The sequence below is a fragment of the Arvicola amphibius genome, chromosome 14 (genome assembly GCF_903992535.2).
Source record: "Arvicola amphibius chromosome 14, mArvAmp1.2, whole genome shotgun sequence".
NCBI classification, from domain to species: domain Eukaryota; kingdom Metazoa; phylum Chordata; class Mammalia; order Rodentia; family Cricetidae; genus Arvicola; species Arvicola amphibius.
Window position 1 is genome coordinate 15,354,371 of NC_052060.1, and position 26,856 is coordinate 15,381,226.

Consider the following 26,856-nt stretch of genomic DNA (forward strand, 5'->3'; position numbering starts at 1 on the left):
CTAAATAAAGGATGTCTTTCTATATTGGGCTTGTCAATTTTGGCAAATTAAAACTTGAGTCAGTCTTTAAATTATAGCATTAATATGCAATATTACAAAAAATTAGGAAATACAGATAGGCAGAAAATATAGACATTTATAATCCTCCTACCATTGATAACTATCAATAATACCTTAGCATACCTCCCTCCAGATAGGTTTTTTTTTTTTTTTGGTTTTTCGAGACAGGGTTTCCTTGTGGTTTCTAGAGCCTGTCCTGGAACTAGCTCTTGTAGACCAGGCAGGCCTTGAACTCAGAGATCCGCCTGCCTCTGCCTCCCGAGTGCTGGGATTAAAGGCGTGTGCCACCACCGCCCGGCCTTCCAGATAGGTTTTGTATTTTTTGTATACAGCACATACATAGATGAAGCAGATTTTCTCTGACTTTAAATCTTTTGCTTCTCTTTAGAAAATCACGCTTAGCTCTTCAAATGCCCAGCTCTCTTATTATTTAGAACTCATTCTGAATTTCACCTCTCTAAAAGAGCTTCACCAACATTCAGGCAGCTTTTAAACCTTCAACTACCTGGTAGTACTGTAGCTGCTTGATTTCCTCTAACTAGATTATAAGGTGCAAGAGAGTAGAGAAGATTGTGTCTGTACTGTAGTCAGCACTGTAGCCCTAATGTCGAGTGTACCCAGCACATGGTATGTATGTTCTTAGTAAATTCAGGTGAATGAATGTTTAGTTAAAAACACTGGAATCAGAATAAGTGTAGGTTAAGTGCCTGGAATAAAAGGTAATGTATACTCTAGACAGGTTACCTGTGGTCTGGAAGAGAGGTGGAGATTAACTGTGTGGAATCTGGAGTGGGAAATGCTGTGGTGGCTGGCAAGTGCAGCCTTTCTGCTTTTGTTACCCTCTCGCTTAGGTGGAGAGGTTGCCAGTGCAGGCTTTCTAGCAGAGTGACAGCATGAGCCAGCATGAGCGTTTGGTGACAGTATGTCTGCCAGTCCCTCACGCATAATTTATAGTGGTTAAGAAATATTTGTAGTATGTAACTATTAGAATTTAATCACTATAATTAGGCATTTTTAGAGGATTCTACTTTTGTTGTTTAAAAGATACTGTCATGCTATCTTTGTAGACTTCTAGTCATTTCTTAGATAACTTTGACTTGGAACTGTATTTTCTGGATCTGAAGTTTATAAATATTTTCAAGGCTTATAGTACATGTCACCAAACTGTCATTTGAGAAAATTTTACCTTTTTTTTTTTTGATAAGGATTAAGTGTTTTTGGGTCTAAAGATTTCTAGTTATCATTTATCAGTAATCGTGGGTAAAACGGCTTACCCAAGATTATAAACTCTCTATACTTACTATAATACATTTATTGTATACTTATTATATGCTTATCCAAGAAGTATACTCTCTACCTTCATTTTGCTTCTCCATGAAACAGTCTGGAGAATAACTTCACAGCTAGGATGTGGAAATGAAACGCTGTGAAGAGTGCTCTGTACAGAACCTGGTGCAGAGCAAACCTGGTCACCATTTGCTGGGTTTTGCCTCTGTGTTTTCTGCTGTGTGTGTGTGTTGCCTTTCTTTCTTTTACTTTTTCCCATGAGAAGAAGAAAAGGGCTTCTGTTTCAGTTCCTTTTTTGAAAGAGTCTTGCTATAGAGCCCAGACCAGTTTCCCATTCTTAATCTTTTGTTAGCCCCCCAGATGCTTGAATTACAGGTATGTGCTACCACACCAGGCCCAAGAGGATATCGTAAAGTATATGTTTCTGAACAAAACTGATGATAGCAGGAAAAAGGGGTGACAAAAATGTTGTAAGACAAAGGGAGAAAAAAGTTGGGAGTAACAAGAATACTTGTGGAGAATAGTAGGCAGGACCAGCGAGGTGAACAGTAAAATAAGCTTCAGTGAGAGCGTGGGTGGCAACCTGTCATCAGTTTATATTTCCTGTAGTTGAGTTGTCTTTATCCCTACCCCACCCCTGCAAGACTACATGTATTTTAAAAAGCCAATTTGATAGGTAGGAAAAATGTTTTATGGCTTAATTTGTCTTTGTTTGGCCTAACTACATTTACTGTAATGTCTTACTGTCAGTAAGACAGGAACCAACAAAGTTCCCTTTAGATTTTGAATAACTAAACAAATACTCCATATAGTGTAGTACATACTACTCCCATGTTTTATCTTTATTACAAGTCATATTAAATATATCCTGTGTGTGTGTGTGTGTGTGTGTGTGTGTGTGTGTGTTGCTTCAGAGGGAATCCATGGCCTTGCACATATGTTATGCATACCACTTAACTGTAGTTCCAGCAGTACCTCACTATTAGTTTTTTTAGTACAATCTTTGACCCAGAATATTACTGTATTTTAAGATCTTTGTCTCGTTTTTGTTTTAATAATAAAAGATGTAAAAAATTCTCAGAAATTAAGGAGAAGTTATTTAATTTTAGATCAAATACCTTAAGACACATGTATATTGACACTGGTGCTAGCAACTAACTTATTTTTAATTATTGTGGCCAGAAACAGCAGATGAAAATGGTAAAACCCAGAGAGCTGATGATTTTGTCTTGAAGAAAATAAAGAAGAAAAAGAAAAAGAAACACCGAGAAGACATGCGAGGAAGACGCCTTAAGATGTATAATAAGGAAGTACAGACCGTCTGTGCTGGCCTGACCCGCATCAGCAAGGAAGTTCTCACCCAAGGACAGCTAAATAGCACTTCAGGAGTTAATAAGGAGTCCTTCAGATATCTGAAGGATGAACAGCTGTGCAGATTAAATTTGGGCATGCAAGAATATCGGGTGCCCCAGGGAGTACAGACACCTTTTACAACGCACCAAGAACACTCTATTCGCAGAAATTTCTTAAAAACAGGTACTAAATTTAGCAACTTTATTCATGAAGAGCACCAGTCCAATGGTGGTGCTCTTGTCCTTCATGCTTACATGGACGAACTCTCATTTTTGTCTCCAATGGAGATGGAGAGATTTTCTGAGGAGTTTCTTGCTTTGACATTCAGTGAGAATGAGAAAAACGCTGCCTACTATGCTTTAGCAATAGTGCATGGAGCGGCTGCTTATCTCCCAGACTTTTTGGACTACTTTGCTTTCAATTTTCCCAACACTCCAGTGAAAATGGAAATTTTGGGCAAGAAAGATATTGAAACAACCACCATTTCAAATTTTCACACTCAGGTAAGGTAAAATTATTGTTCAATTGGATAGTAAATATAGTATCTCAACAGTATTAACCTCATTGTGTTGCATAACACACACCTGCACACATTATAAAAATTCTTGGTAATAAAAGTATTTCAGACTGTCTGTTCTTTAAATTGTAATTCCTAATTGCTGAGATCTTTGGTGTAGGACTTGCTACTTGCTTGGAGAAATGCTTTATACATCGTGAGTTTATGGAAATTGGCTTGAAAATGAATCCAGACTTCATGCTCAGATAATACCACTGTAGACTATAATTTAGTGTAATAGCCTCAGGATAACATTAGTTAAGACTCTGATACCAGGATAGAACACTTAAGGGTAATGGCTTATTTATTTACCGGGTTTTGCTTTCATTTTTTTAGTAACTTGTTGGCAGTCTGTCCTAGAAATACACCCCAAGTGTGTGACTTGGGAATGTCACTGGAGAGACTGCCATTGCCTCTGCTCCTTCTGCTTGTGCACTGTTGTAGATAAAGAGTATTCTGAAGCCTTGCTTGGGCAGTTAGGCTTAAGTCAGCAGGGAACTGTTCCTTTCTAATATGTTTTTAGCCAAGTGTTCCTTTCAGTGGGGTTATTGTAGAGATAAAAAGAGAACAATAATGAGTCTGAAGGTTTTTAAAAAAATTTTGGTTTGCTTGCTTTTCTCAGAAAGATTGTGAATGTGGATGGGCAGTACTAAGCTATCTGTAGACGCTGTGATTCAGGTGTCACTTTTTAAAGATTGTATAGTCCGCCTTTTCAGGTTTTATAGTGATTTACTGCCATTCTTTTCCCTTAAGTTTTTTTTTTGAGGTAAATAAAGTTACATAATCCGACTCTCAGCTGCTTGTATTATAGTGAATTCAAGTCACTTAGACTTGCCTGAACCCTCTTCTAACTTGAATTTTTTAGTGAGTCTTACCATCCTTGCCTCCAACGAGGGGAGTATCCAATTTAGGTGTATGGACTTCAGAATTTTTCTAATTGAAGTTCTCTCTGCAGTAGAGAGAGCAGGAGCAGCTAATCTGGAGAGGTCGCAAGATGAGTCTGCCCAAGATGTTGGAACTGGATGTGCAGTAAAGGGCTTCGTCTTGGATTTTGGCCTTGTTACCACAATCAGGTACCAAAGTACAGACTTTTGTAGTAGATTTTCCTTTCTTTTTCTTTTTTAAAGGAGTTTTGTCCTTTTGAAAGTTAAAGAATCCTACTTTTATAAATACTGCAGAAGAGAAAAGAAACAGCTCTAATCTAGTGTGTAGTTAACAAAGAAAGGTGCTGCTGAGAGCGGATTTTACATGTTCCATCACTTTTTTTAGATGAGAGGAATAAATTTTCATTCTGACAGACCAGCAAGCATATCTGAAAAAGAAGTCAGAAATTTGTGGGGGGAGATAATGGTTTTGGAAAGGTGACTTTCCAACGTTCATATTTGTCTATAGTTGAGTTTGTATGTCAACAGACAGTACTCAGATTAATTAAGACATCTCAAAATAATATTCCCTGCTGATTTTTGTCCTCCAGTTAAATTTTTAAATGGAGCTGATATTTAAATGACTGTACCAACAACTTACCATGAGATTCACTTTGTGGTTTATAAAATAAGTACTCCTAAAGAATATGTTAGATTATTATGGAATTAGATATTACTACTTTAGACACACAGGGCAATTGAAGATTGTGGGTCTTGTTGCTCTTGGTCTTCAGGAACTTAAGTTTTGTATAGCCCATGAAACTTGAAATTTGCATTTGTAAATCTTTGATGGATGTGGAAAAGTAGGCTAGCATGTTAGTTCACATTGTTCATGGTGTGTAGAAATGTTTTCACATTCGTATCTGAGCATTTGCAACAACCAGGAGGTAGGTAAGCAATCAATCTCTGCTGTCCATTGAAGAAACTGTTCATTTGTTAAACAAAGTCATAAATTTAGAAAGTAGAAGACTCAGGATGGAAAGCAAGGCTGTCTGACTCCTTCTGTAACTACTGGAGAAGAGATTGTGGTTGTGAAGTTAAAATTGTGTCTCATCTTTAAGTAGAAAAAAGCTTTGCTTTTAATATTTTTAAATAAATATGCTTAGATTATGGGAATTAAATTGAACAATTGGGATATTTTGGAAATCTGTTTTATAGTCTTAGGAACTTCTGTTAAACGTTAAATAAAGTCAAATAAAAATTTTTTTTTCGTTTGTTTTTGTTTGCGTATGTTTACTGTTTAATAATGTAGCCATAATAATTGTCTATGACTGTATTTCAAGGTACTTTCTTCTTTTTCTTCTTCCTCTTCCTCCTCCTTTCTTCCTCCTTCTTCCTCCTCCTTCACTTATTTTATGTGCATTGGTGTTTTGCCTGCATGCATGTCTGTGTGAGGGTGTCGGGTCCCCTCGAAGTAGAGTTACAGGCAATTGTGAGCTGGCATTTGGGTGCTGGGAATTGAACCCAGATCCTCTGGAAGAACAGTCAGTGCTCTTAATCATTGAGCCATAACTCCAGTGCCTGAACAAACACTCCATTCTTAAAAGGACTAACTGATAAGTTTAACCTAGTAGGGAGATGAGTAAAAAGCAATTATAAAACAGTTTAAGAATAGAGGTGTACACAGGGAAAATCCTGTTGTTGAGAGAGCAGAGTTTGTGGTGATTTTAGAAGGCATTTTAAGGCACGTTATGCTTAAGGAGGTTCTTAAAACAGATCAGTACTTAGCTTTGTGTACTCATTGTTAATCAAAAGGAATTTTAGCCTATGCAAAATAGTCTTGAGAATGCGCCACATCCAGGGAACTATGAACAGCTTCAGAAGCAAAAGGGCGAACGTTCTCATTGCTGAGATGGTAAGAGTGAGGAAAGGGAGAGAGAATAAGACTGAAGGGTGGTCAGAAGGGTCAAGCTTTATATGAGATACTAAAATCTTTTTCTAAAGATAATGGGGATTATTAGTGACTTTTAATAGGGGGAGTACAACAGATTATAAAGATTAAAGGGTAAGGTTGAGAAAACTAATAAGGTTACTATAGTAACTAGAGAGAAAAGTTCCATGTCCAAACTGATGTCTTTTGGAGAAAACAATGAGATTTGAGAACTTATTCAATGGATGTTAACTAGATTTAGTGGAATAGGGCTAGTTTCGAGATGTGGTTAGAGAACTAGGAAGATGAGGGTGATGAGGAAAGTTGATACAGGGTTGAGAAAGGTTGGTGTCTGGTGAGGGTTTGGGGGTGTGTGTAACCATTTCTGTCCAGCCATTCAGTTACCAAATAATGACATAAAGATGTCTTATTAATTATGAAAGCTTGACCTAGAGCTTAGGCTTGTTCCTAACTAGATTTATAACTTAAATAAACCCCTTTATATAATGTATGTTTATTACATGGTGTTATCTCTCTTCCATCTTGTACCTCCTGTTTCCTTTCCATGTCTCCTAGCACCTTCCCCTTTTTTCTTCCCAGAATTCTCTCTTTCCCTGGAAGTCCTGCCTAACCTCTTCCTGTCTAGCTATTGGCCATCTGCTCCTTATTAAATTAATCAGAAGGTGCCTTGGCAGACACGTCTTCACAGTGTGAACAAATATTCTGCAACAGGGGTGCTGTGGTATTTAAGAGATCTTTTGATGTACTTTTTATTACCTCTACTCCATCTTTATTTAATACTAGAGATTGAAACCAGGATTTTGTGTGTGCTGGGCAGGTGTTCTTCTATGGAGTCTGTAGGCCCCAACTGTTAAGAGAGATTTTGAACTGGAGATGTACATTTAGGCTTATATTTATAAAGATTTAGTAGCTGGATATGTGGGTCTAAGGTTGGGAAATACAGGTTTTTGGATTAATAAACATGTAGGCAAAGCAGAGATGGTAGTAGAATGGGGAAGAGGTGAAGGTAAAGGCGCAATATTCCTTCATGTGAGTGTGAAAATTTGGGAAGAAACCAAAGAAGGCAGGCAGACTAGGACATGTTTCCTAGATTTTAGCAATAATGGAGTAATTAAAAAATTATAACATAGCCTACAGGTGAGATGGCTCAGTGGTTAAAAATACTTGCTATGCAATCATGAGGCCTGGATTTGGATTCTAATGCCCATTTAACTAGCTGTGGATCTTGGACACGTTTGTAACTTTAGCTCAGAGATCTGATACCCCCTTATAGCCTTTGCACATGTGGAGGCATACACACCACAGATGTGCATGTACACTTACAGACACAAAAAATAAATCTTTAAAAAATGATACAGCATATGATGGATCAAATAAGATAAAGGTGGAAAAGTGTTTGGTTCACAAGTTAGGAATGTAATTGAAAGTATTTCAAGACCAGTACTTTGCAAAACACTGTGATGGTGGTGGATTTTAAGAATTGTAAATTATAGCTTTTCTTTAGAACCTTGCTATCAAAATGTGCTTGAGTGTTTTTGGCATCACCACAAATGTATGCTCTTGCTTTTACTGAGATTTTCCAAATCAGAGTGTGCGTGTGTGCAGATTCCTCCATGATTCCTATGCACATGAGGGCTCACTAAGCACACTGCTTTAAAATGTTGTTTTCTAGCCGGAGGAGGTTACACATAAACAGCACATTCCAGGGAGGATTTACCTAATAAATGGTAAGGATGGTAGTTTAAACAGAGATGGACAATAAATGACTACAATAAGTAGTCTAAAGATACCTGAAGGTAGTTTGTGAACTGCCTCTTTCCAGATCGCCACACTCACAGAGTTCTTAACAATCAATTAGCCTTGGGCTGGAGAGGTGGCTCAGAGGTTAAGAGCATTGCCTGCTCTTCCAAAGGTCCTGAGCTCAATTCCCAGCAACCACATGGTGGCTCACAACCATCTGTAATGAGATCTGGTGCCCTCTTCTGGCCTGCAGGCATACAGAATACTGAGAATACTGTATACATAATAAATACACAAATCTGTATAAATACATAAATACTGTATTCATAATAAATACATAAATGTATACATAATAAATCTTTAAAAAAATCAATTAGCTTTTTAGAATCTTTAACTTAATTCAGGCACCTTTTTTTTCTCCTCTGAGAACTTCAGCTCATGAAGTAAACTATAGGCTTGTTTTGTGTAAGAAAAGTTAGATCTTCTATTACTTTTATATTTTTAAATTATTGCATTATATCAAGCTAGGATCCATGTATAGACTGTTTTTGAACATTTTATAGTCCTCAACTATTTTAAAACTCCAAGAGGTAAGTTCATTTTGTCAGTTGGAACTCCAAGCTGATTCTTGTTTGATTACTAGCTGCTGTGGACTGCTAAAGGCGAGCTTTGTGAATTTGAATTTCTAAAAGAACATGCATATATTAAGACAGTGTTTTTATACTTCTGTAGAAGTACCATTTCTAATTTTTAATTGGTTATTGGCTGAGTACCAGTTTTGACCAAAAATGTTTGAATGTTTGTGGAATCTTTAGGTTAGTTAATGGAGAAATACCATAGAAAAAGACATTATGTCTTTTTTCTTTAAAAATTTTATCTATAGCTGGGCGGTGGTGGCACACGCCTTTAATCCCAGCACTCGGGAGGCAGAGGCAGGCGGATCTCTGAGTTCGAGGCCAGCCTGGTCTACAAGAGCTAGTTCCAGGACAGGCTCTAGAAACTACAGGGAAACCCTGTCTCGAAAAACCAAAAAAAAAAAAAAAAAAAAAAAAATTTATCTGTATACACTTTGGGAATAAATGTGATTCATGATCTTTTTAATTAGGTGTAAATTATGGTTACAGTATTGGATATTTGAAAACTCTTTCTAGTGATTTTAGGCTAAGTTGTTACAGCTCTACAATAAAGTCTTCAGTCCTTAGCTCCCTGTTTCATAGGAGTCCTGAAGCATCAGAGGAATTGTTAAGAGTTTGAATCTTTTAGTCCTTGTAAAGACCACAGGGCTTTAGGAAAGAGGAAGTCATCTTCAAGTCCTTGTTTCCTATATAGATGGCAATATTTTGGTTGTCACCTTCCCAAGATCAAATAATGACAGATCCTTAACAAGGAATTGTTTTTTTTCCCTCTCCATATGAATGGTATGGAAGTCTAGGGCTCAGAGCTTAGCAAACTATAATGTGCATATAATTCAGCTGAGAATCGTTCTACATCTTAATGTGTATTGGTGTTTTGCCTGCATGTGTGCCTGTGCATTGTGCATATGCCTGGCTTCTGCAGAGACCAAAAGAAGGTGTCAGATACCATGACACTGGAGTTAAAGATGGTAGGAGCTGCCATGTGGCTAATGGTAACTGAACCCAGGTCCTCTGAAGAGCAGCCAGTGCTTTCAACCTCTGAGCCATCCCAATATAGCCTACATTTCTAACACTCCCAGGTAGTGTTGGTGATTCATAAAAGACCACAGGTCTGAAAATTTATATGCTTTGCACATGAAAGCAGTAGCAAACTAACAATACAGTGATGTTAACATGGAAGTTGTTTAAACATCACTGAGATGGCTCACTATATAACAACTAAATGGTTGAAGTGTATACATGAAGAAGGATGATGGATGTGTATTTTGTAGGGCAGATGTTCATATTTTAAGTTCTGATAATTTTTTTCTCTCAGAGAATTTCTGTACTTAATGATCAGAAATCTCACTGAAGGGCATACTTAAAAAATATAGTTAGACATGTTTTTCACTGCATCACTGGCCTGAGTGAGAACATAGCTTTTTAACTTTTATTTGGGTAGTAGTACTTGCAAATGTTACTTTTATAGTTGTAATATTCTAAAAAAAATAGTAATATTCTGTAGGATTGGACTATCCAACTTTAATGTCTTGTTTTAAAGAATAACAGACAAGTTATTTCACTATCATGTGTTAAGGTAAGGTTTATTACTTCCCTAGCCTTTGATTGATATATTGACATTTTTTAATGTTGATAATTGTGATGAAGAGTGGAATTAGTAAAATAGTATGTAATTGGGAAATAGCTAAACCCTTGAGGAACTCTAAGCATTAGTGTATTATATAAAAGGGAAAAGTAAATATTTGAAGTTGCTGCCTTTAGAAAATAAAACAGTATGCATAGCAGGTTTGGTTATTTTCTTTAGTTCTCAGTACAGCTTGTAATAAAATTACTTTGACCCACTCAGTGCTTTTCCATGGGATATTTTAAAGAATGTTTTTCTACTCATAGTTCACAAGGTTAAGAAGATTGCTGGCTTGCTTTTTCCTTTATGTTTTTTAAACAGTCAGCTTAAATAAGCTTCTTCCTGAAGTACAAGTTCTGTGGAACAGTCCACCCCTCCCATACACACACACAGTGTTTTCAGTATGTTACATTTCAAGCTTGGTGTTCTTAGTCTTAATGGGTGGTTTTAGAAGTTGTGTGTATTGGATACACAGTGGGATTTATTTAACTTTCAGAAATGATATAGAATAACTGCAGTGCTGAGTTTCTAATCTAAAGAGCCATATATATGTTGCTGTAGAGCAGTATGTACTTTGAGCGGTAGCTGGTTCAGATTTTGTGTCTTACAAACATACCAGATCCTGTGAGTGCATGCTAAGCATGGTTAATTCCACACCCTTCTCTCCTGATTTTACCAACATGGGTTTCCCCTGTTGCCATTATTGCCTACGTTCATAGCAGCTTTGCTTTGTTCTGCTCTGTTCTCTTTACTTTCTTGCAGCGCTCCTGACATGTTTTTCCTCTACCCACTGTACTGTAATATACTTTAGGAAATGATAGAACTCAGCTTGATTTTTGCTTTCATTGAAAAATGTCATAATCTCAGATTCTTCTGGAGATTACTATTCATTAAATTTGGAGTAAGTGAGGTAAGTGCCCCAAATGGTTCAATTTCTGTAATCAGAGAAATTTAAGAGGCATTGTTTTTGTTTTGTTTTGTTTTGTTTTGTTTTGTTTTTTTTTTTGTTTTTTCGAGACAGGGTTTCTCTGCAGCTTTTTTTTTTTTTTTTGGGCCTGAAGAGGCATTGTTTTGTATCACATACTACCTACCATATTGTAATTCTTTTCATTTGATATGTAGGTACACTCTTAGAATTTCATAACATCATAAACTAAGGCATAATCTTGTCTAACATAGTACAAAATTATTCTAAAAACCCTTTTGGGGCTGATAATCATTTGAGACTTTATCTCTTTATAAGATTTTGTGAAGACTTGCAGCATTGCTTAGGAAAGTCAGCTTATTTGCCTATTACCTCTTCTTCAAGACTTTGATGTTGTTTGTATATGTGGGGTGTGTGTGTGTGTGTGTGTGTCTGTCTGTCTGTGCATGTTTGAACGTGTGTGTATAGGTCAGAAGTCAACATTATGTGTCTTCCTCAGTCATTCTCCATCTTATATTTTGAGGGAAGATCTCTCATTGAACCAGCAGCTCACTAATTTAGCTGGATTGGGTAGCCAGTGAGCTCTAGGGATCATCTGTCTCCTTGCCAGCACTGGGATTTTGGGACTCTGAAGTCAGCTACTCATTCTTATGTAGCAAACACTGTATGGACTGAGTCGTATTCCCAGTCCCTCATCCCTTCTCAGTCTCTCAGAGAAGATGCTCCCACCCTGTGTTAACTACTGTCCCCGTTTGTGCTCTGGATTCTTACCCTCAGCCTACTTCTTTTTTACTTATTCTTTTGAGACAGGGTCTCATGCTTCCCATAGTGGTCTCCAGCTCTCTGTGTAGCTGGAGATAACCTTGAACTTTGGGCTAGGACTACAGGCAGTGATCAGAATTCAGCTGAGGACTTCAATAAACTCACCTATTTCTTGAACCTCTTTTTTTTAAAATATACATAATATAAGCCTTACCATTTTGATCACTTAAAGTCTGTGATTCTGTGGAATTAATTACATTCAGAATGTTACATAATCATCAGTACTTTCTATTTCCAGGATTTTTTTCCCATCATTCCAAACAGAAACTATCCATTTGCTTAGGATTTTCAGTAATAATAAGCCATCCCCACTTCTCCAACCTTTGCCTCCTCTATTTTATATGAAAAGAGGATAAGTTATATAAAGGAATTACTGCTTTGTATGTGTTCTTTAAAAGACAAGTTTTTCTTTTCCTAGAAGCAATCTTTGTCTTGAATTTGTAATTTATAATTTTTACTAATTCCATACTTTGATGTATATTTTGAGAATCTCCAGTTATATTTGGTTTTCTAGTATCAGAGTGACTAGTAACCTTGATCTACTGTAGAAGGAGAGGGAGATAGATATGGGTGTTCAACAACATGCTTTTTATGGTATATTTTAAATCTAGTAGATGACTTAATGTCTATTCGTCAGAAACTTGTTGACAGAGATTTCTGTCCCACCAGGTCCCACAGCTGGCTAGTCCCAATAAACACACAGAGCTCTACATAAATTATAAACTGATTGGCCTATTAACTCAGACTTCTTATTAACTCTTATAACTTAAATTAGCCCATAATTCCTGTCTGTGTTAGCCACGTGGCTTGATACCTTTTTCGGTGAGGCAGTCACATCTTGCTTGCTCTGTGTCTGGTTTCCTCTCTGTCTGGGTGACGACTGCAGACTGAAACTTCCCTCTTTCCAGAATTTTTGTTGTCCTGCCTCTACTTCCTGCCTGGCTAATAGCCAATCAGTGTTTATTTAAAATACAAATGACAGGGTACAGACCATTGTCCCACAGCAGAAACTGGTTTATACTGGTAATTACCCTGGTGACTTTTGTTTGACTCATGTCCAGTTTATATCATCATGACTATTACTGTATTTCTGGGAGTCTGACCTTGAGTTTTTGGTAGCCACTATGGGAAAAAAATAGCCTCTGATAACCCTTATTTCTTTAGACAAAAGGCCTGCATTTGATATACCACCCTAAACATGAAATAGGTTCAGAGGTTTACTATAGATTCTGGGTAGTCTACTTACCCCAGGTTATGTTAGGCAAGAGAGAAACAGCACTCACAATAGCATGAATATAAAATAACAAGTAACTTTTACTACTGTATCACATGCATTTTTTTAGAATCCTAGCTTTGGTTCAACAACACTGTATAAGGATTATGTTGATGCACAAAGTTCTAGTTCATTGATTGTCAGCCTCTGTGTTGAGGGCATTGGATGTTACAGTTCTTGTTCTTGGGTATTTACTGCTTTATAATATTTCTGTGTTGTAATTATTGAAGTAAATGTCTGTTCACATATATTACCTGGGATTTCTATTTACATTTTTCTTTTAAGAGTTTAGAACTGTTGCTGAGATTCAGTGATTCATATGTAGGAAGTCTTTGTTCTACTGTGCCATGTGGTTGATAATTCAGATAGGTATGGAGTTGTAGGTCAGAGGTAATTTTCTTCAGTGTAACGGCACTGTTCCAGTGTCTTTCACACTTCAGTGTTTCTGCTGAGGAATCCAATGTTGTCATCATTTCTGATCCTTTTGGGGCTCTTCCTCCCTCTATATTTGAAGTTTTCAACAGTTCTTCATTATAAAAATTAAGAATATTAAGGGTAATATGCTTTGAAATGAGATTTTTTAATTACTATGAAATGTATCAAGCATATAAAGAAATATAAATAAATTGATTCATATCATGTAACCCAAGAAATGAAACTTCATCAGTGCAGTTGAACTCTGGAAATATATATTCTCCCATTTGAGTACATTTTCAATTATTTCTTTTCTTTTCTCGTCCCCTTTCCTTCCCCTTTCTTATCTCCCTGCTCTCATTTACCGCTCTTCCTCTTCTTTCTTTTCCCCTTCTCCTTCTTCATCCCCCTTTCCCTCTTTTCTGCTGGGATTGAATCCAGACTCTTAGCCATGGTAGGCAAGTATTCTACCTCTGAGCAACATTTCCAGCTTTAATTCTTTAATTCTATTGTCCTCTCCTCTCCTCTCCTCTCCTCTCCTCTCTCTCCTCTCCTCTCCTCTCCTCTCCTCTCCTCTCCTCTCCTCTCCTCTCCTCTCCTCTCCTCTCCTCTCCTCTCCTCTCCTCTCCTCTCCTCTCTCTCCTCTCCTCCCCTCCCCTCCCCTCCCCTCCCCTCCCCTCTCCCCTCCTTCCCTCCCCCCCTCCCCTCCCCTCCCCTCTTCCCCTCCCTTCTTCCCGTCCCCTCCCCTCTCCCCCTCTCACTTTTTTTTTTTTTGCTGATGTTTTTATTGTATGCTAGGTCTTCCAACTGATAGTTTAATTTACTTATTTTTTTTTTACATTTTTGTTACATTGATCACACATATACACATACATGGAACATATATGTAGAGGTCAAAGGACAACTTAGGGGAGTCAGAATTTTTTTTCTTTCCACCATGTGGGTCCTGGGCCTGCAGGCACTTGCTGTATTTATTCTTGGAGCATCTTCTTGGCTTTAATTTTCTTTTTTGAGTGGGGACTTGTTATATTGCTGTGGCTATTTCATCTCTTGGGCTCAGGTTAGTCCTCTAAACTTTTTCTTTTATTATATATTTTTCTTTTTGTTGTATTGCAGATAAATTTTAGCTATAATGGTTTGAATTTGAGAAGGTTCATTCTTGTCTGCTGTTGCTTTTAAAATAACTTTCTGTTACTCTGTAGAAGAAGCTGCAGGCTGCGTTCCCACCCTGTTCCCGCATGGCTAGCTTAGCCCCAGAACAGTGGGGCTGCATCCCGCCACCCGGCTAGCTTTACACACGAAATAATTACACGTAAACTGTATTCTTTTAAACACTGCCTGGCCCATTAGTTCTAGCCTCTTATTGGCTAATTCTCTCATCTTGATTAGCCCATTTCTAATAATCTGTGTACCACCATAAAGTGGTGGCTTACCGGGAAGATTCTAGCCTGCATCTGTCTCAGAGAGGAGAGTCATGGCGACTGCCTCATTGCCTTCTTCCCAGCATGGCAACTGCCTCATTGCCCAGCATTCTGTTCTGTTTACTCTGCCTACCTAATTTTCTGTCCTATCAAAGGTCCAAGGCAGTTTCTTTATTAAAGCAATGAAAGTAACACATAGACAGATGACCCTCCTCCATCATTACTCTGTCATAAATACAATCCCCTCTCTTATTCCTCTGGTGAAATATTTTAATTATTAAATTAATCAAATTTTCTCTTATGCTTTGTTTTACAAATTCTGTTTTTCTTAAGCTCTACTTCTATTACAGGTTTTCTTCCAAAGTGATCTGGTATTCTGTTCATATGTAAACATGAGTTACTATAAAACTGGTCAGAAGCCCTGCAGTCATATAAGTGGAACTTCCTAGTCTGTGACTCAGTAAGGAATCCATAGCATTCTGAGCAAAACTCCAATTATCATGGTTTTTTCTCTGGGGCTTTTAATTTCTATAGCTAAGAACCATTACATTTTTGCCAGGAAATTAGAATATGTCGCAGCACTCTGTTAGGACTCTTGGAGCTGACTGGAAGAGCGGTGAGGTGATGTTCTTTTCTAGTCCCATCTCCTCTGCCGCAGTCTTAGAAGGATGCATGTGAGGTCCACTTGGACAATCCATCTCAGTATCCTTATTTATTCGCACCCTCAAAGTCCCCTTTTCCAGTAAGTTAACATTCATAGCAACCTGCACATCTTTGGGGTGTTTACCCAGCATGTCCCATGCTTCACATTCATGTTGTCCAAATCAGAAGAAAGCATCTTACTACCCAAACTCCTCTTTCAGAGAAGAGAGAATATGTAATTCTTTCCTATCTGGTTGGAAATGATACAAAATGGTAGTAATCCTTGATACTTTGTCCTTTTTTTTTTTTTTTTTGTCAGATCCAGTCTTTCTCTAAGTCCTGATAGTTTAATCTTGGTTCTTTCATATATCTTTTCTCCCAACTCCATCTAAGATCAATTCACCTCCTGAGCTATTTGTTACTTTGAATATTATAGAATCCTTCTAATTGGTCTCTGTCTCTGTCTCTGTCTCTGTCTCTCTCTCTCTCTCTCTCTCTCTCTCTCTGCTTCTCTGAATACTAAAAAAACAAAACTGAAAACAAAAAGGCGAATATGGGCGTTTGAGGATGTAACTTATGTAGGAGAAGGCTTGCCTAGCATGCTAGCTCTGGGTTGAATCCCAGCACTGTGTTAACTAGATATGGTGGCATACATCTGCAGTCCCAGAACTAGGAGGCGGAGGCAGGAGGACCAGAAGTTCAAGGTGATCTTCAGCTACATAATGTGAGTTTCAGGCAGGCCATCTTGGGTATTATAAGACCCTGCTTTAAAAACTGAGAAGTATGGTTTGCCGTGAAGACACATTCTGTAGTTTCAGCTACGTGGGAGGTTGAGGTAGGATCTTGAGCTCCACAGTTTGAGGTCAGCCTGGACATAACAGTAAGACTCCCAGCTCTAAAACAAAGACAGGCAAGTTGGGAGCTTCCTCTTCCTTTAGACCTAATGACTTACCAACTTGTTAGGTGTTTTATCTGTTTATTTGCTAGGATTTTTCTGTGTAGCTCTGTCTGGCTGTCCTGGAATTTACTCTGTAGACCGAAGTGGTCTCAAACTCAGAGATTTGCCTGCCTCTGCCTTGGGAGAGCTAGGATTAAAGGTGTACACCACTATGCTTGTATGTGTGCATGCGCGCGCGCGCGCGCGCACACACACACACACACACACACAAACCCCTTGGAGAGAGTAATTCTTTTTTTTAATATTTATTTATTATGTATATAATGTTCTGTCCCTGCAGGCCAGAAGTTATTATTGTGAGCCACCATGTGGTTGCTGGGAATTGAACTCAGGACCTCTGGAAGAAAAATCAGTGCTCTTAACCGCTGAGCCATCTCTCCAGCCCGAGAGTAACTATTAATAGAGTCTTGTCTCTCTCTAAACTTTTTGTCAGATTTTAGCTTAATGTTACTTTAATGGACATTTATATATTGGATTGAGATTTCATACTCTATTGTAGTGTTTTTGTTTTCTATTCTTAAGACCCCACAGTTTGAATTAAGTATTGTAGGTTAGTTTGTCTTTCCCCAGTAGACTATAAGCTTTAAGGAGTCAGGAATAGGTTTTCTATATCTGTGTTGACGGCAATCCCTGACATACAATATAAGTTTATAGTATATGAATGATTTGGACTTTTTACTATTCTTATCTACTCTCTTGTGCTAAAATTCTTAGTCTGTTTTCTGTTGCTATCACAAGCTAGCAATGGCCAGGTACACTATAAAGACAAAAGGTTTGTTTGTTTGTTTATTTATTTATTTATTTATTTGTTCAATGTACTAGGGATTCAGCAGCATGTCACTAACATACATCTGACTCAATTCTGGGTGAGTATGGTCAGTGGCCATGTGGCAAAGGGATTCACAAGAGGTGCCAGCTCACTTTTAAATATCTCTTAGGAACTTTATGTGTTCTGTGTGTCAGCTTTCTGTAATGTGGTACTTTCTTTCTAAGGTGATATTCCAGTGTCCTAATTACTTCTCCACCATATTCCAGCATCACCACACTAAGACAGAACTTTTAGCATTTTGGGGGGGACAAGCCATGTTGGCCTCAAGGTATTTGAAGACTGTTGTTTTCTCTTTTAATCTTTTATTAATATTTAAACTATACTTTTAACTTGTACTTCTTTCACTTGTATGGTTTGCAAGTACCTCATCACTATGATTAGTTTCTTTTGGCTGTAATGTAGTGGTAGGTTTTTTTTTCTCAAGTACAGGTCAGATTATAATATTGCCAGTGTTACCTATGCAACCAAAATTACCATAACAAAGAGAATGGAGATAAGGTGGCTAGGAAAGGAAGTTTTTTTTTTTTTTTCTTATAGCAATCTAGAGTTTGGCAACACTGTTTCGCTTTATCCAGGGTGCTAGTTCCTTCTGTCTTTAAGTTTGGCCATTCTTATTACATGCTTGGATGCATCTGGCTCTATATCACCCAGGGTTCTGCTAGCAAAGAAAGGAAGTGAAAGACAAGATGGTTTGTTATGAAAGTTGCACTTCTAACTTGCGTCCTATTGGCTATAACTTAATCACAGGGTATACTTGGCTGCCAGGAAGCCTAGCTCACTGGCCATGTGCCCAGGAAATTCTCACTAAAAACAAGAAATACAGAATACTTAGGAATAATTAGTGGTTTGCTGTTTGGCATCAGATTTACACAGTTGGTGCATGTTGACTGTGCTTATAAATGCTATTCATAGTCTGACTTGTGCTACTAATTATTTAAATAACTAACAAATTTTGCATTTATTAGAAATTTTAATGCAAGTGACAGTGTTGATCAACAGCTCTTTTCTTTTCTCTCTGTTTGTCAGATTATAATGGTTGATTACTCTATCTCTAGCCTTAGCATATATAAATTGTATTTATGTGAGGCATTATATTGTATTACAGATACACTGCAGTTTATGATACAGCGTTTATATTTAAACACACACTGCCTGATTTCTCATGTGAGTGTTTTAAACTGGGAAAGGTAAATTTCTTCCCTCCTCTTCCTCCCCCGCTCTACCCTTTTTGGCAGAATTTTTTCTGTGTAGCTCTGGCTGTCCTGAACCTCACTCTGTAGACCTGGCTGACCTTGAATCCAGAGATTCCTCTGCCTCTGCCTCCCTAGTGCCAGGACTAAAAGTGTTCACTGTCACACCCAGCTGGTAAACTGCTCTAAGAAGGACTGCATAGTATTTTAGGATCATACTGCCTATAGCTAAACTGGGGTATATAAACTTTTAATACAAAGAACTGTATAGTATTTGCCTCTATCTGAAGCACTTACTACTTAATTCTGCCATTGTGTGTTAGTAGACATGAATGGGTAGGATGTTTTCCAGTTCAACTTGGCAGTCCTGTGTTAGATCTGTGGGTTGGAGTTTGCCAACGTCTGATATAAGTTAACAGCTTATGTTTTCTTCCTTATCAACCATTTGTTAACTTGTTTAACCAGTTCTTTAGTAAAGATGTGTTCTGGGTGAGTTTTCTTCTTTACTCAAAGCCGCTCAGTCCCAAAGAAACAATCAGAGGTTAACATTAATTATAAACTGGTTGACTTAGTAGCTCAGGTTTCTTACTAACTCTTATAACTTGTATTAGCCCATAATTCTTGTCCGTGTTAGCCACGGGACTTGGTACCTTTTATCAGCGAGGCATTCTCATCTTGTTTCCTCTGTGTCTAGATGATGACTGCAGACTGAGTCTTTCCTCTTCCCAGAATTCTCGTTTGCTACTTCCTGCCTGGCTACTGGCCAATCAGCGTTTTATTAAAACAATACAAGACCATTGTCCCACAGCATTTATAAATTGTAAATTCAACCTCCTAATTCATATGCTGTTGCTTTTATGTATATGGTTTCAGGTTTGACTACTTGGTATTGGATAACCAGTTGGGGGCTCTTCCTGGAAAAGACTGTGTCTCCTGCTGTCAGCATTTCTTGTTGCCTGTAGTCCTCTGGTCTAGGGTTTAGGCCCCATGAGTTTCCCCCTTCCATGTTAGCCTGTCTATTGATATTATGCTTATTCAGATCTTATTAGGTTGTAAATGTTGGTAATATTTCATAGGTGTAGCTTCTCTGATATTTCTAGGAGGCACAGTGTCACAGAAAATTTCCTGTTCTTTCTATCTCTTCTTCTGCTATGATCCCTGAGCCTTAAGTGTAGGAGTTGCATTATAGATATATAAGATGGAGCTGAGTACCATACTGCCACTTGTTCTGTGCATTTAATTTGTTGTGGTTTTCTATAATTTTCTCCATCTGTTGTAAGGAGACATTTCTTTGATGAGAAATGAGACCTATTCTTATCTGTGTGAATAAGGACAAATATTTAGAATGCATTTAGAAATTATGCTGGCTTAGTAAAGTGGCTGTTGTAAGTTCTCCAAGATCCATGCTTTCATTATACGCATGGAGTTGGCTAGGTGTCTAGTAGGGGCATGATTTCCTTCTTGTTGAACAGGCCTTAAATCCAACTAGAGAGTTGTTAGTTACTGCCAAAGTATGTGTGCTGCTATTGCATCCTTAGGGATATTTTGCCATACTGGTTATTGTAGTTCCTAGGTGTCATAGCTAGGTAGGACTTTTGGTTGCTTCCCTCCCTTGGAATCTTCACGGAGACTTCTGGTTATATGAAGGAGGCTGTCAGGTAAGGTGTATCTCTTGATTTTCCAGGTTCTATGCCTGAAGTATATGGTGTCCAATAATACGGACTTGCCTTCAACCTTTGGGAGGCAACCGAGGGGCAACAACAATACCCATAAAGGTTTTAAGAGTCTCTTGGACAGCATTGACCAAAAACTCAGAAGCGGTTTTGCCTGGTATTGTTTTTTTGTTACATAGTCTGTGGCTCTTGGGAGGAGCATTGTCAGCCCAGATGGAAATTTTAAACTACATATGTAAACACAATATGTATTATATATAATTTTAGGTAGGTAGATAATAATACAATGCCTTATGACTTTCCAGACATCCTTTCTGTTATTTTACCTATCTCCCTCCATCTGTATTTATCTTTCTTGTCCCTAATTAAAACACCCTTTATTTTATTTCCCTCCTTCAGATCACTTCTACCCTGCTATGCAGAACATTATTGTCTCTCCTCCCCCATCCATTTTTACCTTACTGGCTTTTACAGTTATTTGAGATGGGTATAATGAAAGCATGGATCTCGGTGAAGTTATAACAACCACTTTACTAACCCAGCATAATTCCTAAATACATTTTAAATATTTGTCCTTATTTACACCAATAAGAATAGGTCAGTGTTCTATTGCTGTGAAGAGACTTCATGACCAAGACAATTCTTATAAAGAAAGTATTTAATTGGGGCTGGCTTAGAGTTTCAGAGGTTTCAATGTTCTAACCATGGTGGGGAGCATGGCGGCATGCAAGCATTCATGGTACTGGAGAAGTAGTTGAAAGTTCTTCATCTAAGCTGGGTGGTGGTGGAGCATGCCTTTAGTCCCAGCACTCAGGAGGCAGAGGCAGGTGAATCTCTGTGAGTTTGAGGCCAGGTCTATAAGAGCTAGTTCCATGATAGCTAGGACTGTTCCACAAGGAAACCCTGTCTTGAAACAAACAAACCAACCAACCAACCAACAAAAAAAGTTCTTCATGTGAATCCTCAGACAGCAGGAAGACAAGAGAGACTATGGGCTTGAAATCAACTTTTTAAACCTTTTGGTACACTTCTTCCAACAAGGTCACACCTCCTTATCCCTCCCAAGTAGTGCCTGGTAATACCTAGTATTGCCTAAGCATTCAAATATATAAATCTATGGGGCCATTCTTACTCAAACCACACAGCATGCACACCTGAAGATTTGGAGCTAAAAACCACAGAAGGGAAACCTTTTTCTTTCTGTGTCTTATTCTTTTTATTTGCCACCAGGTTTCATGACTTCATATTCCACTTCTCCTTACAGATGATAGCATCTCATAGCGCCACTGCAGATACTGTATATATTCATCAGCTGTTTCTACTATTAGCCATTGGGAACATAATGCCAGTGAGTATGGCTGAGCAAGTATCTGGTGTAGCATGTCGAGTCCTTTAGGCATAACAACGTATAGCTTAGGTCATATAGTATATTCAATTTTAGTTTTTGAGGATTCTCCAAACTGACTTCCAGAGTGGCTTACAGTTTGCAATCCCACTAACAGTAAATGAGGGTTCCCTCTTTCCCACATTCTCTCCAGCATTTGTTGTTGGTTGTGTTGATCTTCGCTATGCTGACTTGGGTAAGATAAAATCTCAAAGTTGTTCTGATTTGCATTTTCCTTACTCCTAGGGACAATGAATTTTTTAGATGTATTTTAGCCATTTTTATTTTTCTGAGAACACCATTCAGAGATCCCAAGCTCATTTTTTTTGAAAAGGGTCATTTGTTTATTTACTTAGTTTAGTTATCTGGATATTAATTCTCTGACATATCTATGTTGGCAATATTCTCTCCCATTCTGTGAGATTCCTCTTCATTCGATGGTTTCTTTAGCCATGCAGAAGCTTTTTAATTTTAAGAAGTGCTGTTGCCAGTTGTTGGTCTCAGTTTCTGGGCAAATCTGCTCTAATTTGGAGAATTCTTTCTTATAATTATATCCTGTGAGGAACTGCTTATGTTTGCTCTAGCAGTGTCGGTGCTTCCGGTTTTACATTTAAGTCTTTGATGCGTTTGGAGTTAGTTTTGTGCAAGGTGATAGATACAGACTTAATTCTTCTACATGTGGACATGTAGTATTCTTAGCACCATTTATTTTTATTTTTTTATTTTTTGGTTTTTCGAGACAGGGTTTCTCTGTGTAACAGTCTGGGCTATTTTGAAACTTGTTTGTAGACCAGGCTGACTTCGAACTCACTGAGATCCGCCTGCCTCTGTCTCCCGAGTGCCGGGATTAAAGGTGTGCACCACCACTGCACACTTTTAATCCCTGCACTCAGCACCATTTACTGAAGATGCTATCTTTTCTCCAATTTGGCAGCGTTGTCTAATACCAGATGACTGTAGTTATATATACGCAGTGTTTGGGTCTTTGATTTGTTGCATTGCTCTTTATGTCTGTTTTTGTGTCATTGCCATTTTGTTTTTTTGTTACTATAGCTTTTAATATCTTTTGAGGTCTGGAATAGTAATCCGTCCAGCATTGTTCATTTTGCTCAGAATTGTTTTGGCTATCCATAGTCCTTTGTGGTTCCATTTGAATTTTAGGATTTTTTTCCAATATTTTTGTGAATAATAAGATGGGGATTTTGATTGAGATTGTATTGAATCTGTAAATGAGTTTTGGCAGGATCTTATTTTCACAGTATTAGCTCTACCAGCCCATGAGTATGAAGTGTCTTTCCATTTTCTAGTAGCTTTCTCCATCTCTTCCTTCAGAGGGTTAAAGTTTACATTGTACAGGTCCTTTACTTCCTTGATTAGGTTTTAATATATTTTCTTTGAGGTTATTCTGAATTGGAGTGTCCACATGATCTCTTTCTCTGTGTGTTTGTTATTGGTGTATACAAAAGCTATTAATTTTTACAAATTGATTATATATACTGTGAATATATGGTATATATATACTGAGTATATACTCAGGTATTTATTCTCTTGAGTTGTTTCTTTTTTGTTTTTTAAATTCCTTGAATTCGTTAAAGTTTAAAGTTGGTCTTCTAAATTCTGTGTCCTGGTGTTCATCTAGGAAAATTTCATTGGCAAACATTTCTATAGGATTGGTGGATCTTAGCGGGAGAGAAGGATACTGCCTCTATCTTTCATATTGTTTGTATTTTTGTTGAAAGCTCTAGTATTGTGGACTTCTTTTGTCTGTGTTTGATATGGTCAGTCAGTTGGAACACAGTATATGTAGGTTGTTTTGATCCTAAAGATTGGTATAGCTTAGGTGGAATAATTTTAAGTGGACACAGAGGTTGTGGCTGGCACCCAGAGTTTGGGGGAGATCTGGGGCTTGGAAAGAGTACGTAGAGGGTGGACTCACCTGGCAAGACCCTGGTGCAAGTTGTGCAGAGTCTGGCTGGGAAGACAGGTTGGAATATGTCTTGTGCATGGCCTGGAGGATTATATGAGTGGGGTATGTCCTCACCAGAACGTGGAGGCTCTGGTCCAAACAAGCAGAGGTGGCCAGACTAGTCTGGTGTATTAGATGTGTTACCCTTACACATGCTAGTCAAATGCTCTTATCTCTTATTGTTGTTATTATTTTAATCTAGTTAAAACTTTAAATCCAACTTGTCTAATACCTGTAAATTTCACACACTTGATTTCTTTAAGTGGAAACCTTGTTTAGATTTGTCTTCTCATTGGCCTATTTACTTACCTAGAGGAATAAGTTGAAGTTATAATGGTCGACAGTAATACCATGTGAAAATTGGAAGCCAGCAAAGCTTAGAGTGTGTATTAAAATGTGGCAAATCATACAGTTCTTTTGGAATACTAGATCAGAAGGAACTTGATAAGCCATGAGGATTTTGAACTTAAAGGAACTGCTTGAAGCATTTAAAGAGGAAAGCTGGGTGGTAAAGTACCCTTTCCTTAGGAGATCATTTGTAGGCACCATGTAGGATGACTCATGGCAAACCCCATGTAAGGACAGTGATTTTGAGATTTTTGCAATTAGATAAGAAATGATTGTTTCTTGCACTAAGGCATGACTTAGAGGGATAAAATTTGTTATTTAAGGGATGAGGAAAGGGGCTTATAAATTCCTAATTTGGGAATTGAGAAAATGTTTAGCATTGCTTGGTGAAGCAAATATAGAACTATCTCCTCCCTGTCAACAAACAAGTTTAGGAGTAGAAGGAACGCTTAGGAGAAAGTGTGCTCAGTGTTTGTAGGCCCCGCGTTTAGTGTCCATAGTCTGACCCATAGTTGTCCCTGCAGAGCTGACTCTGGGGACAGCTTTTATGTAGAGAATTAGATACAGAATATAGCAGGGTATGTATAATAAACTCAGAAAGAGAAATAGACCAACTCTGCAACTAGAGGAGGGTGCCTGGAAGGAAGCTAAGGATACAGTGATGACTAGAAAACTGTGATTTGTCTGTGGGGGGTCATTAGTGATCTGTTTTTGGACGAGCAGAAGCCAGATTGCAGTGACATGAAAAGTGAATTAAAAAGTGAGGAGAATTGATAAAAAAAAAAAAAAGGAACTAGAGACAGATATTACTGAAGCAGTATGCTTATGTGGGAAAGGTATACCTGAGTACACTTGGTAACACATTGTAGGATTCTCAATTACAAGCGGATTTAAGGGACAAGGGATTTGTTGGCTCCTGACTGGAAGCGTTCAGAGATAGAACTGATGCTTTGAATGTTTTAGACTCAGGGCTTGTTAGGCATCTGGTGCAAGGACTAGGATAGAATGAGAGTAGACATTGAGGTCTAAGCTAGATCTGAAAGAAACTTAAAGCCAGAGGAGGGCTGAGACTCAGAAATAAACATAGGTAAAGTGAAGCCAGAGGTTTGATTTAGTGTTAAGGGATAAAGCGGGAAGGCTGTGGTTGTTCCAGAGCCTTTCTCTAGTTATGCTAACTTAGTTACAATTTTCCAGATAGACTAAACATTACAGTGCTTAGAATCTGGTTCTAGAATTTTAATTTTCTAACTTGATCATGGCAGTAAGTAAAAATCTATATAATAATATTAATTTTGGGCAGTTATTTGAAGTCAGCATTAGTACTCAGAAAATGTGAGCCTTATAAAATACGAAGGTCCTGATAAGCCAAGAAGCTTTTCTTTATGTGAATGAAAATAAACTTGGTTCTACTCAAGTTCTCCTCTTCTGCCTTTCTTCACTCTATCTTCTCTTTAGGTTTTCTTTCTTTTCTCTTTTCAAACAGGAAAGGGTGCTTTACTTTATTCACATCATAGCAGTTGGCCTAGATACCTGTATTTTTGAATTGTGGGTAAGTTGGGTGTTGTTAATATTGTGCTGTTTGAATTATGTAAACTTAAGAGTAGCGTAGTAGCTTGCTATCTTTCCTAAAGTTTAAGCTAAGGAATATACAGTGGGCATGAAGGATTAATGTGGTTATGGCATTTTCCCCCTTTGTCTTGCTAGTTTTATTGCTTATTCTGTCTTTTCTCTTCAGAAAAAATTAGTTTCCAATATTAAATAGTTATTATTAGCAAAGTCTGTCTTAATGTCTTCCTTTGAGGTGTTGAACTTCTAGGCTAACCTTCATGTTAAAAAATTTCTGTTTGTGGCTGACTTTACCAGTATGATTGGGTGATTACAATGGTTAACTTTGTTGAAAGAACTGACCATTGAATTCTCAGTGTGCAGATGAAATTAATACTGGTAACAACACTCAGTTCTCATTCTTCTTAGTGCATTTCAATCCTTTTTCCTTTCTCTTTCATTTATCCAGGTCAACAGGACATATTGCTGTGGTACGTACCGAGCAGGTCCTATGCGGCAGATAAGTCTTGTTGGAGCAGTCGATGAAGAAGTTGGTGATTATTTCCCCGAGTTCCTCGATATGTTAGAAGAATCACCATTTCTGAAAGTGAGTGTTTATTTAGACTATTAATGTTCTGGTCATCATTAGACACTCAAGTGTTAGAGTATTAAGTTATTCTTGCTTACTAAAAACAAATTTTATGCATTAGTTGGCAAAGAACTGTTTAGAAAAGTATTGGTATTGTTTACTTAAGTTTTTTTATATGTTACTCTGAAATACGGCTTTTATTTTTTCATATGTAGATGAGATATAGTTTTTAGTATTTTTATTTGAATGGAAATAATCTGTAAATAGTTTAAAATTTTAAAATGTGACTGATTCCTTTGGTTTCTAGATGACTTTGCCCTGGGGTACACTTTCTAGCCTCCAACTACAGTGTAGGTCTCAGAGTGATGATGGGCCTATAATGTGGGTGAGACCAGGAGAGCAAATGATCCCTACAGCAGATATGCCAAAGTCACCCTTCAAAAGACGACGGTAAGTAAACACACCAATTTTGCTCAAATAAGCAAAACCATCCTTTTTATTGGGTGGCTTAAAAAATGATCGTCATCTGAGCATGGTTTGGAAACTTGTCTAGATTTTTGAAGAGTTCCTTTCGGTAAAATTCCATGTTGTCATTTTCTTAGTTCGGTTAACTTGCTACATAACCATCAGTCTCCTGAGAAATTAATTGATTTTTCTTAAAACTTGTATCCTAACTGCCTATAGGGTTAAAAGAGCAAACCCTCTTTAGTGTGGTCTGTACAAATCTTTGATAATACAGAACCTTTGTATCTGCTTTCATTTTCTCCTACTATACTAAATTCAGTTTCCAAACCATCGTCTTCCATAG

At 37.7% G+C, this 26,856-nt stretch overlaps 1 protein-coding gene across 1 annotated transcript in view; it reads left to right on the forward strand.

Annotated features, from left to right (window-relative positions):
• The window catches only part of Rsbn1 (round spermatid basic protein 1), a 49,406-nt gene that overhangs the window by 10,817 nt on the left and 11,733 nt on the right, over positions 1–26,856 (forward strand). Inside the window, exons 2-4 of the mRNA XM_038311544.1 lie at positions 2,530–3,203; positions 25,929–26,066; positions 26,356–26,498. Of these exons, the coding sequence (XP_038167472.1) occupies positions 2,530–3,203; positions 25,929–26,066; positions 26,356–26,498 (955 nt within the window). The remainder of the gene's footprint in view (positions 1–2,529; positions 3,204–25,928; positions 26,067–26,355; positions 26,499–26,856) is intronic.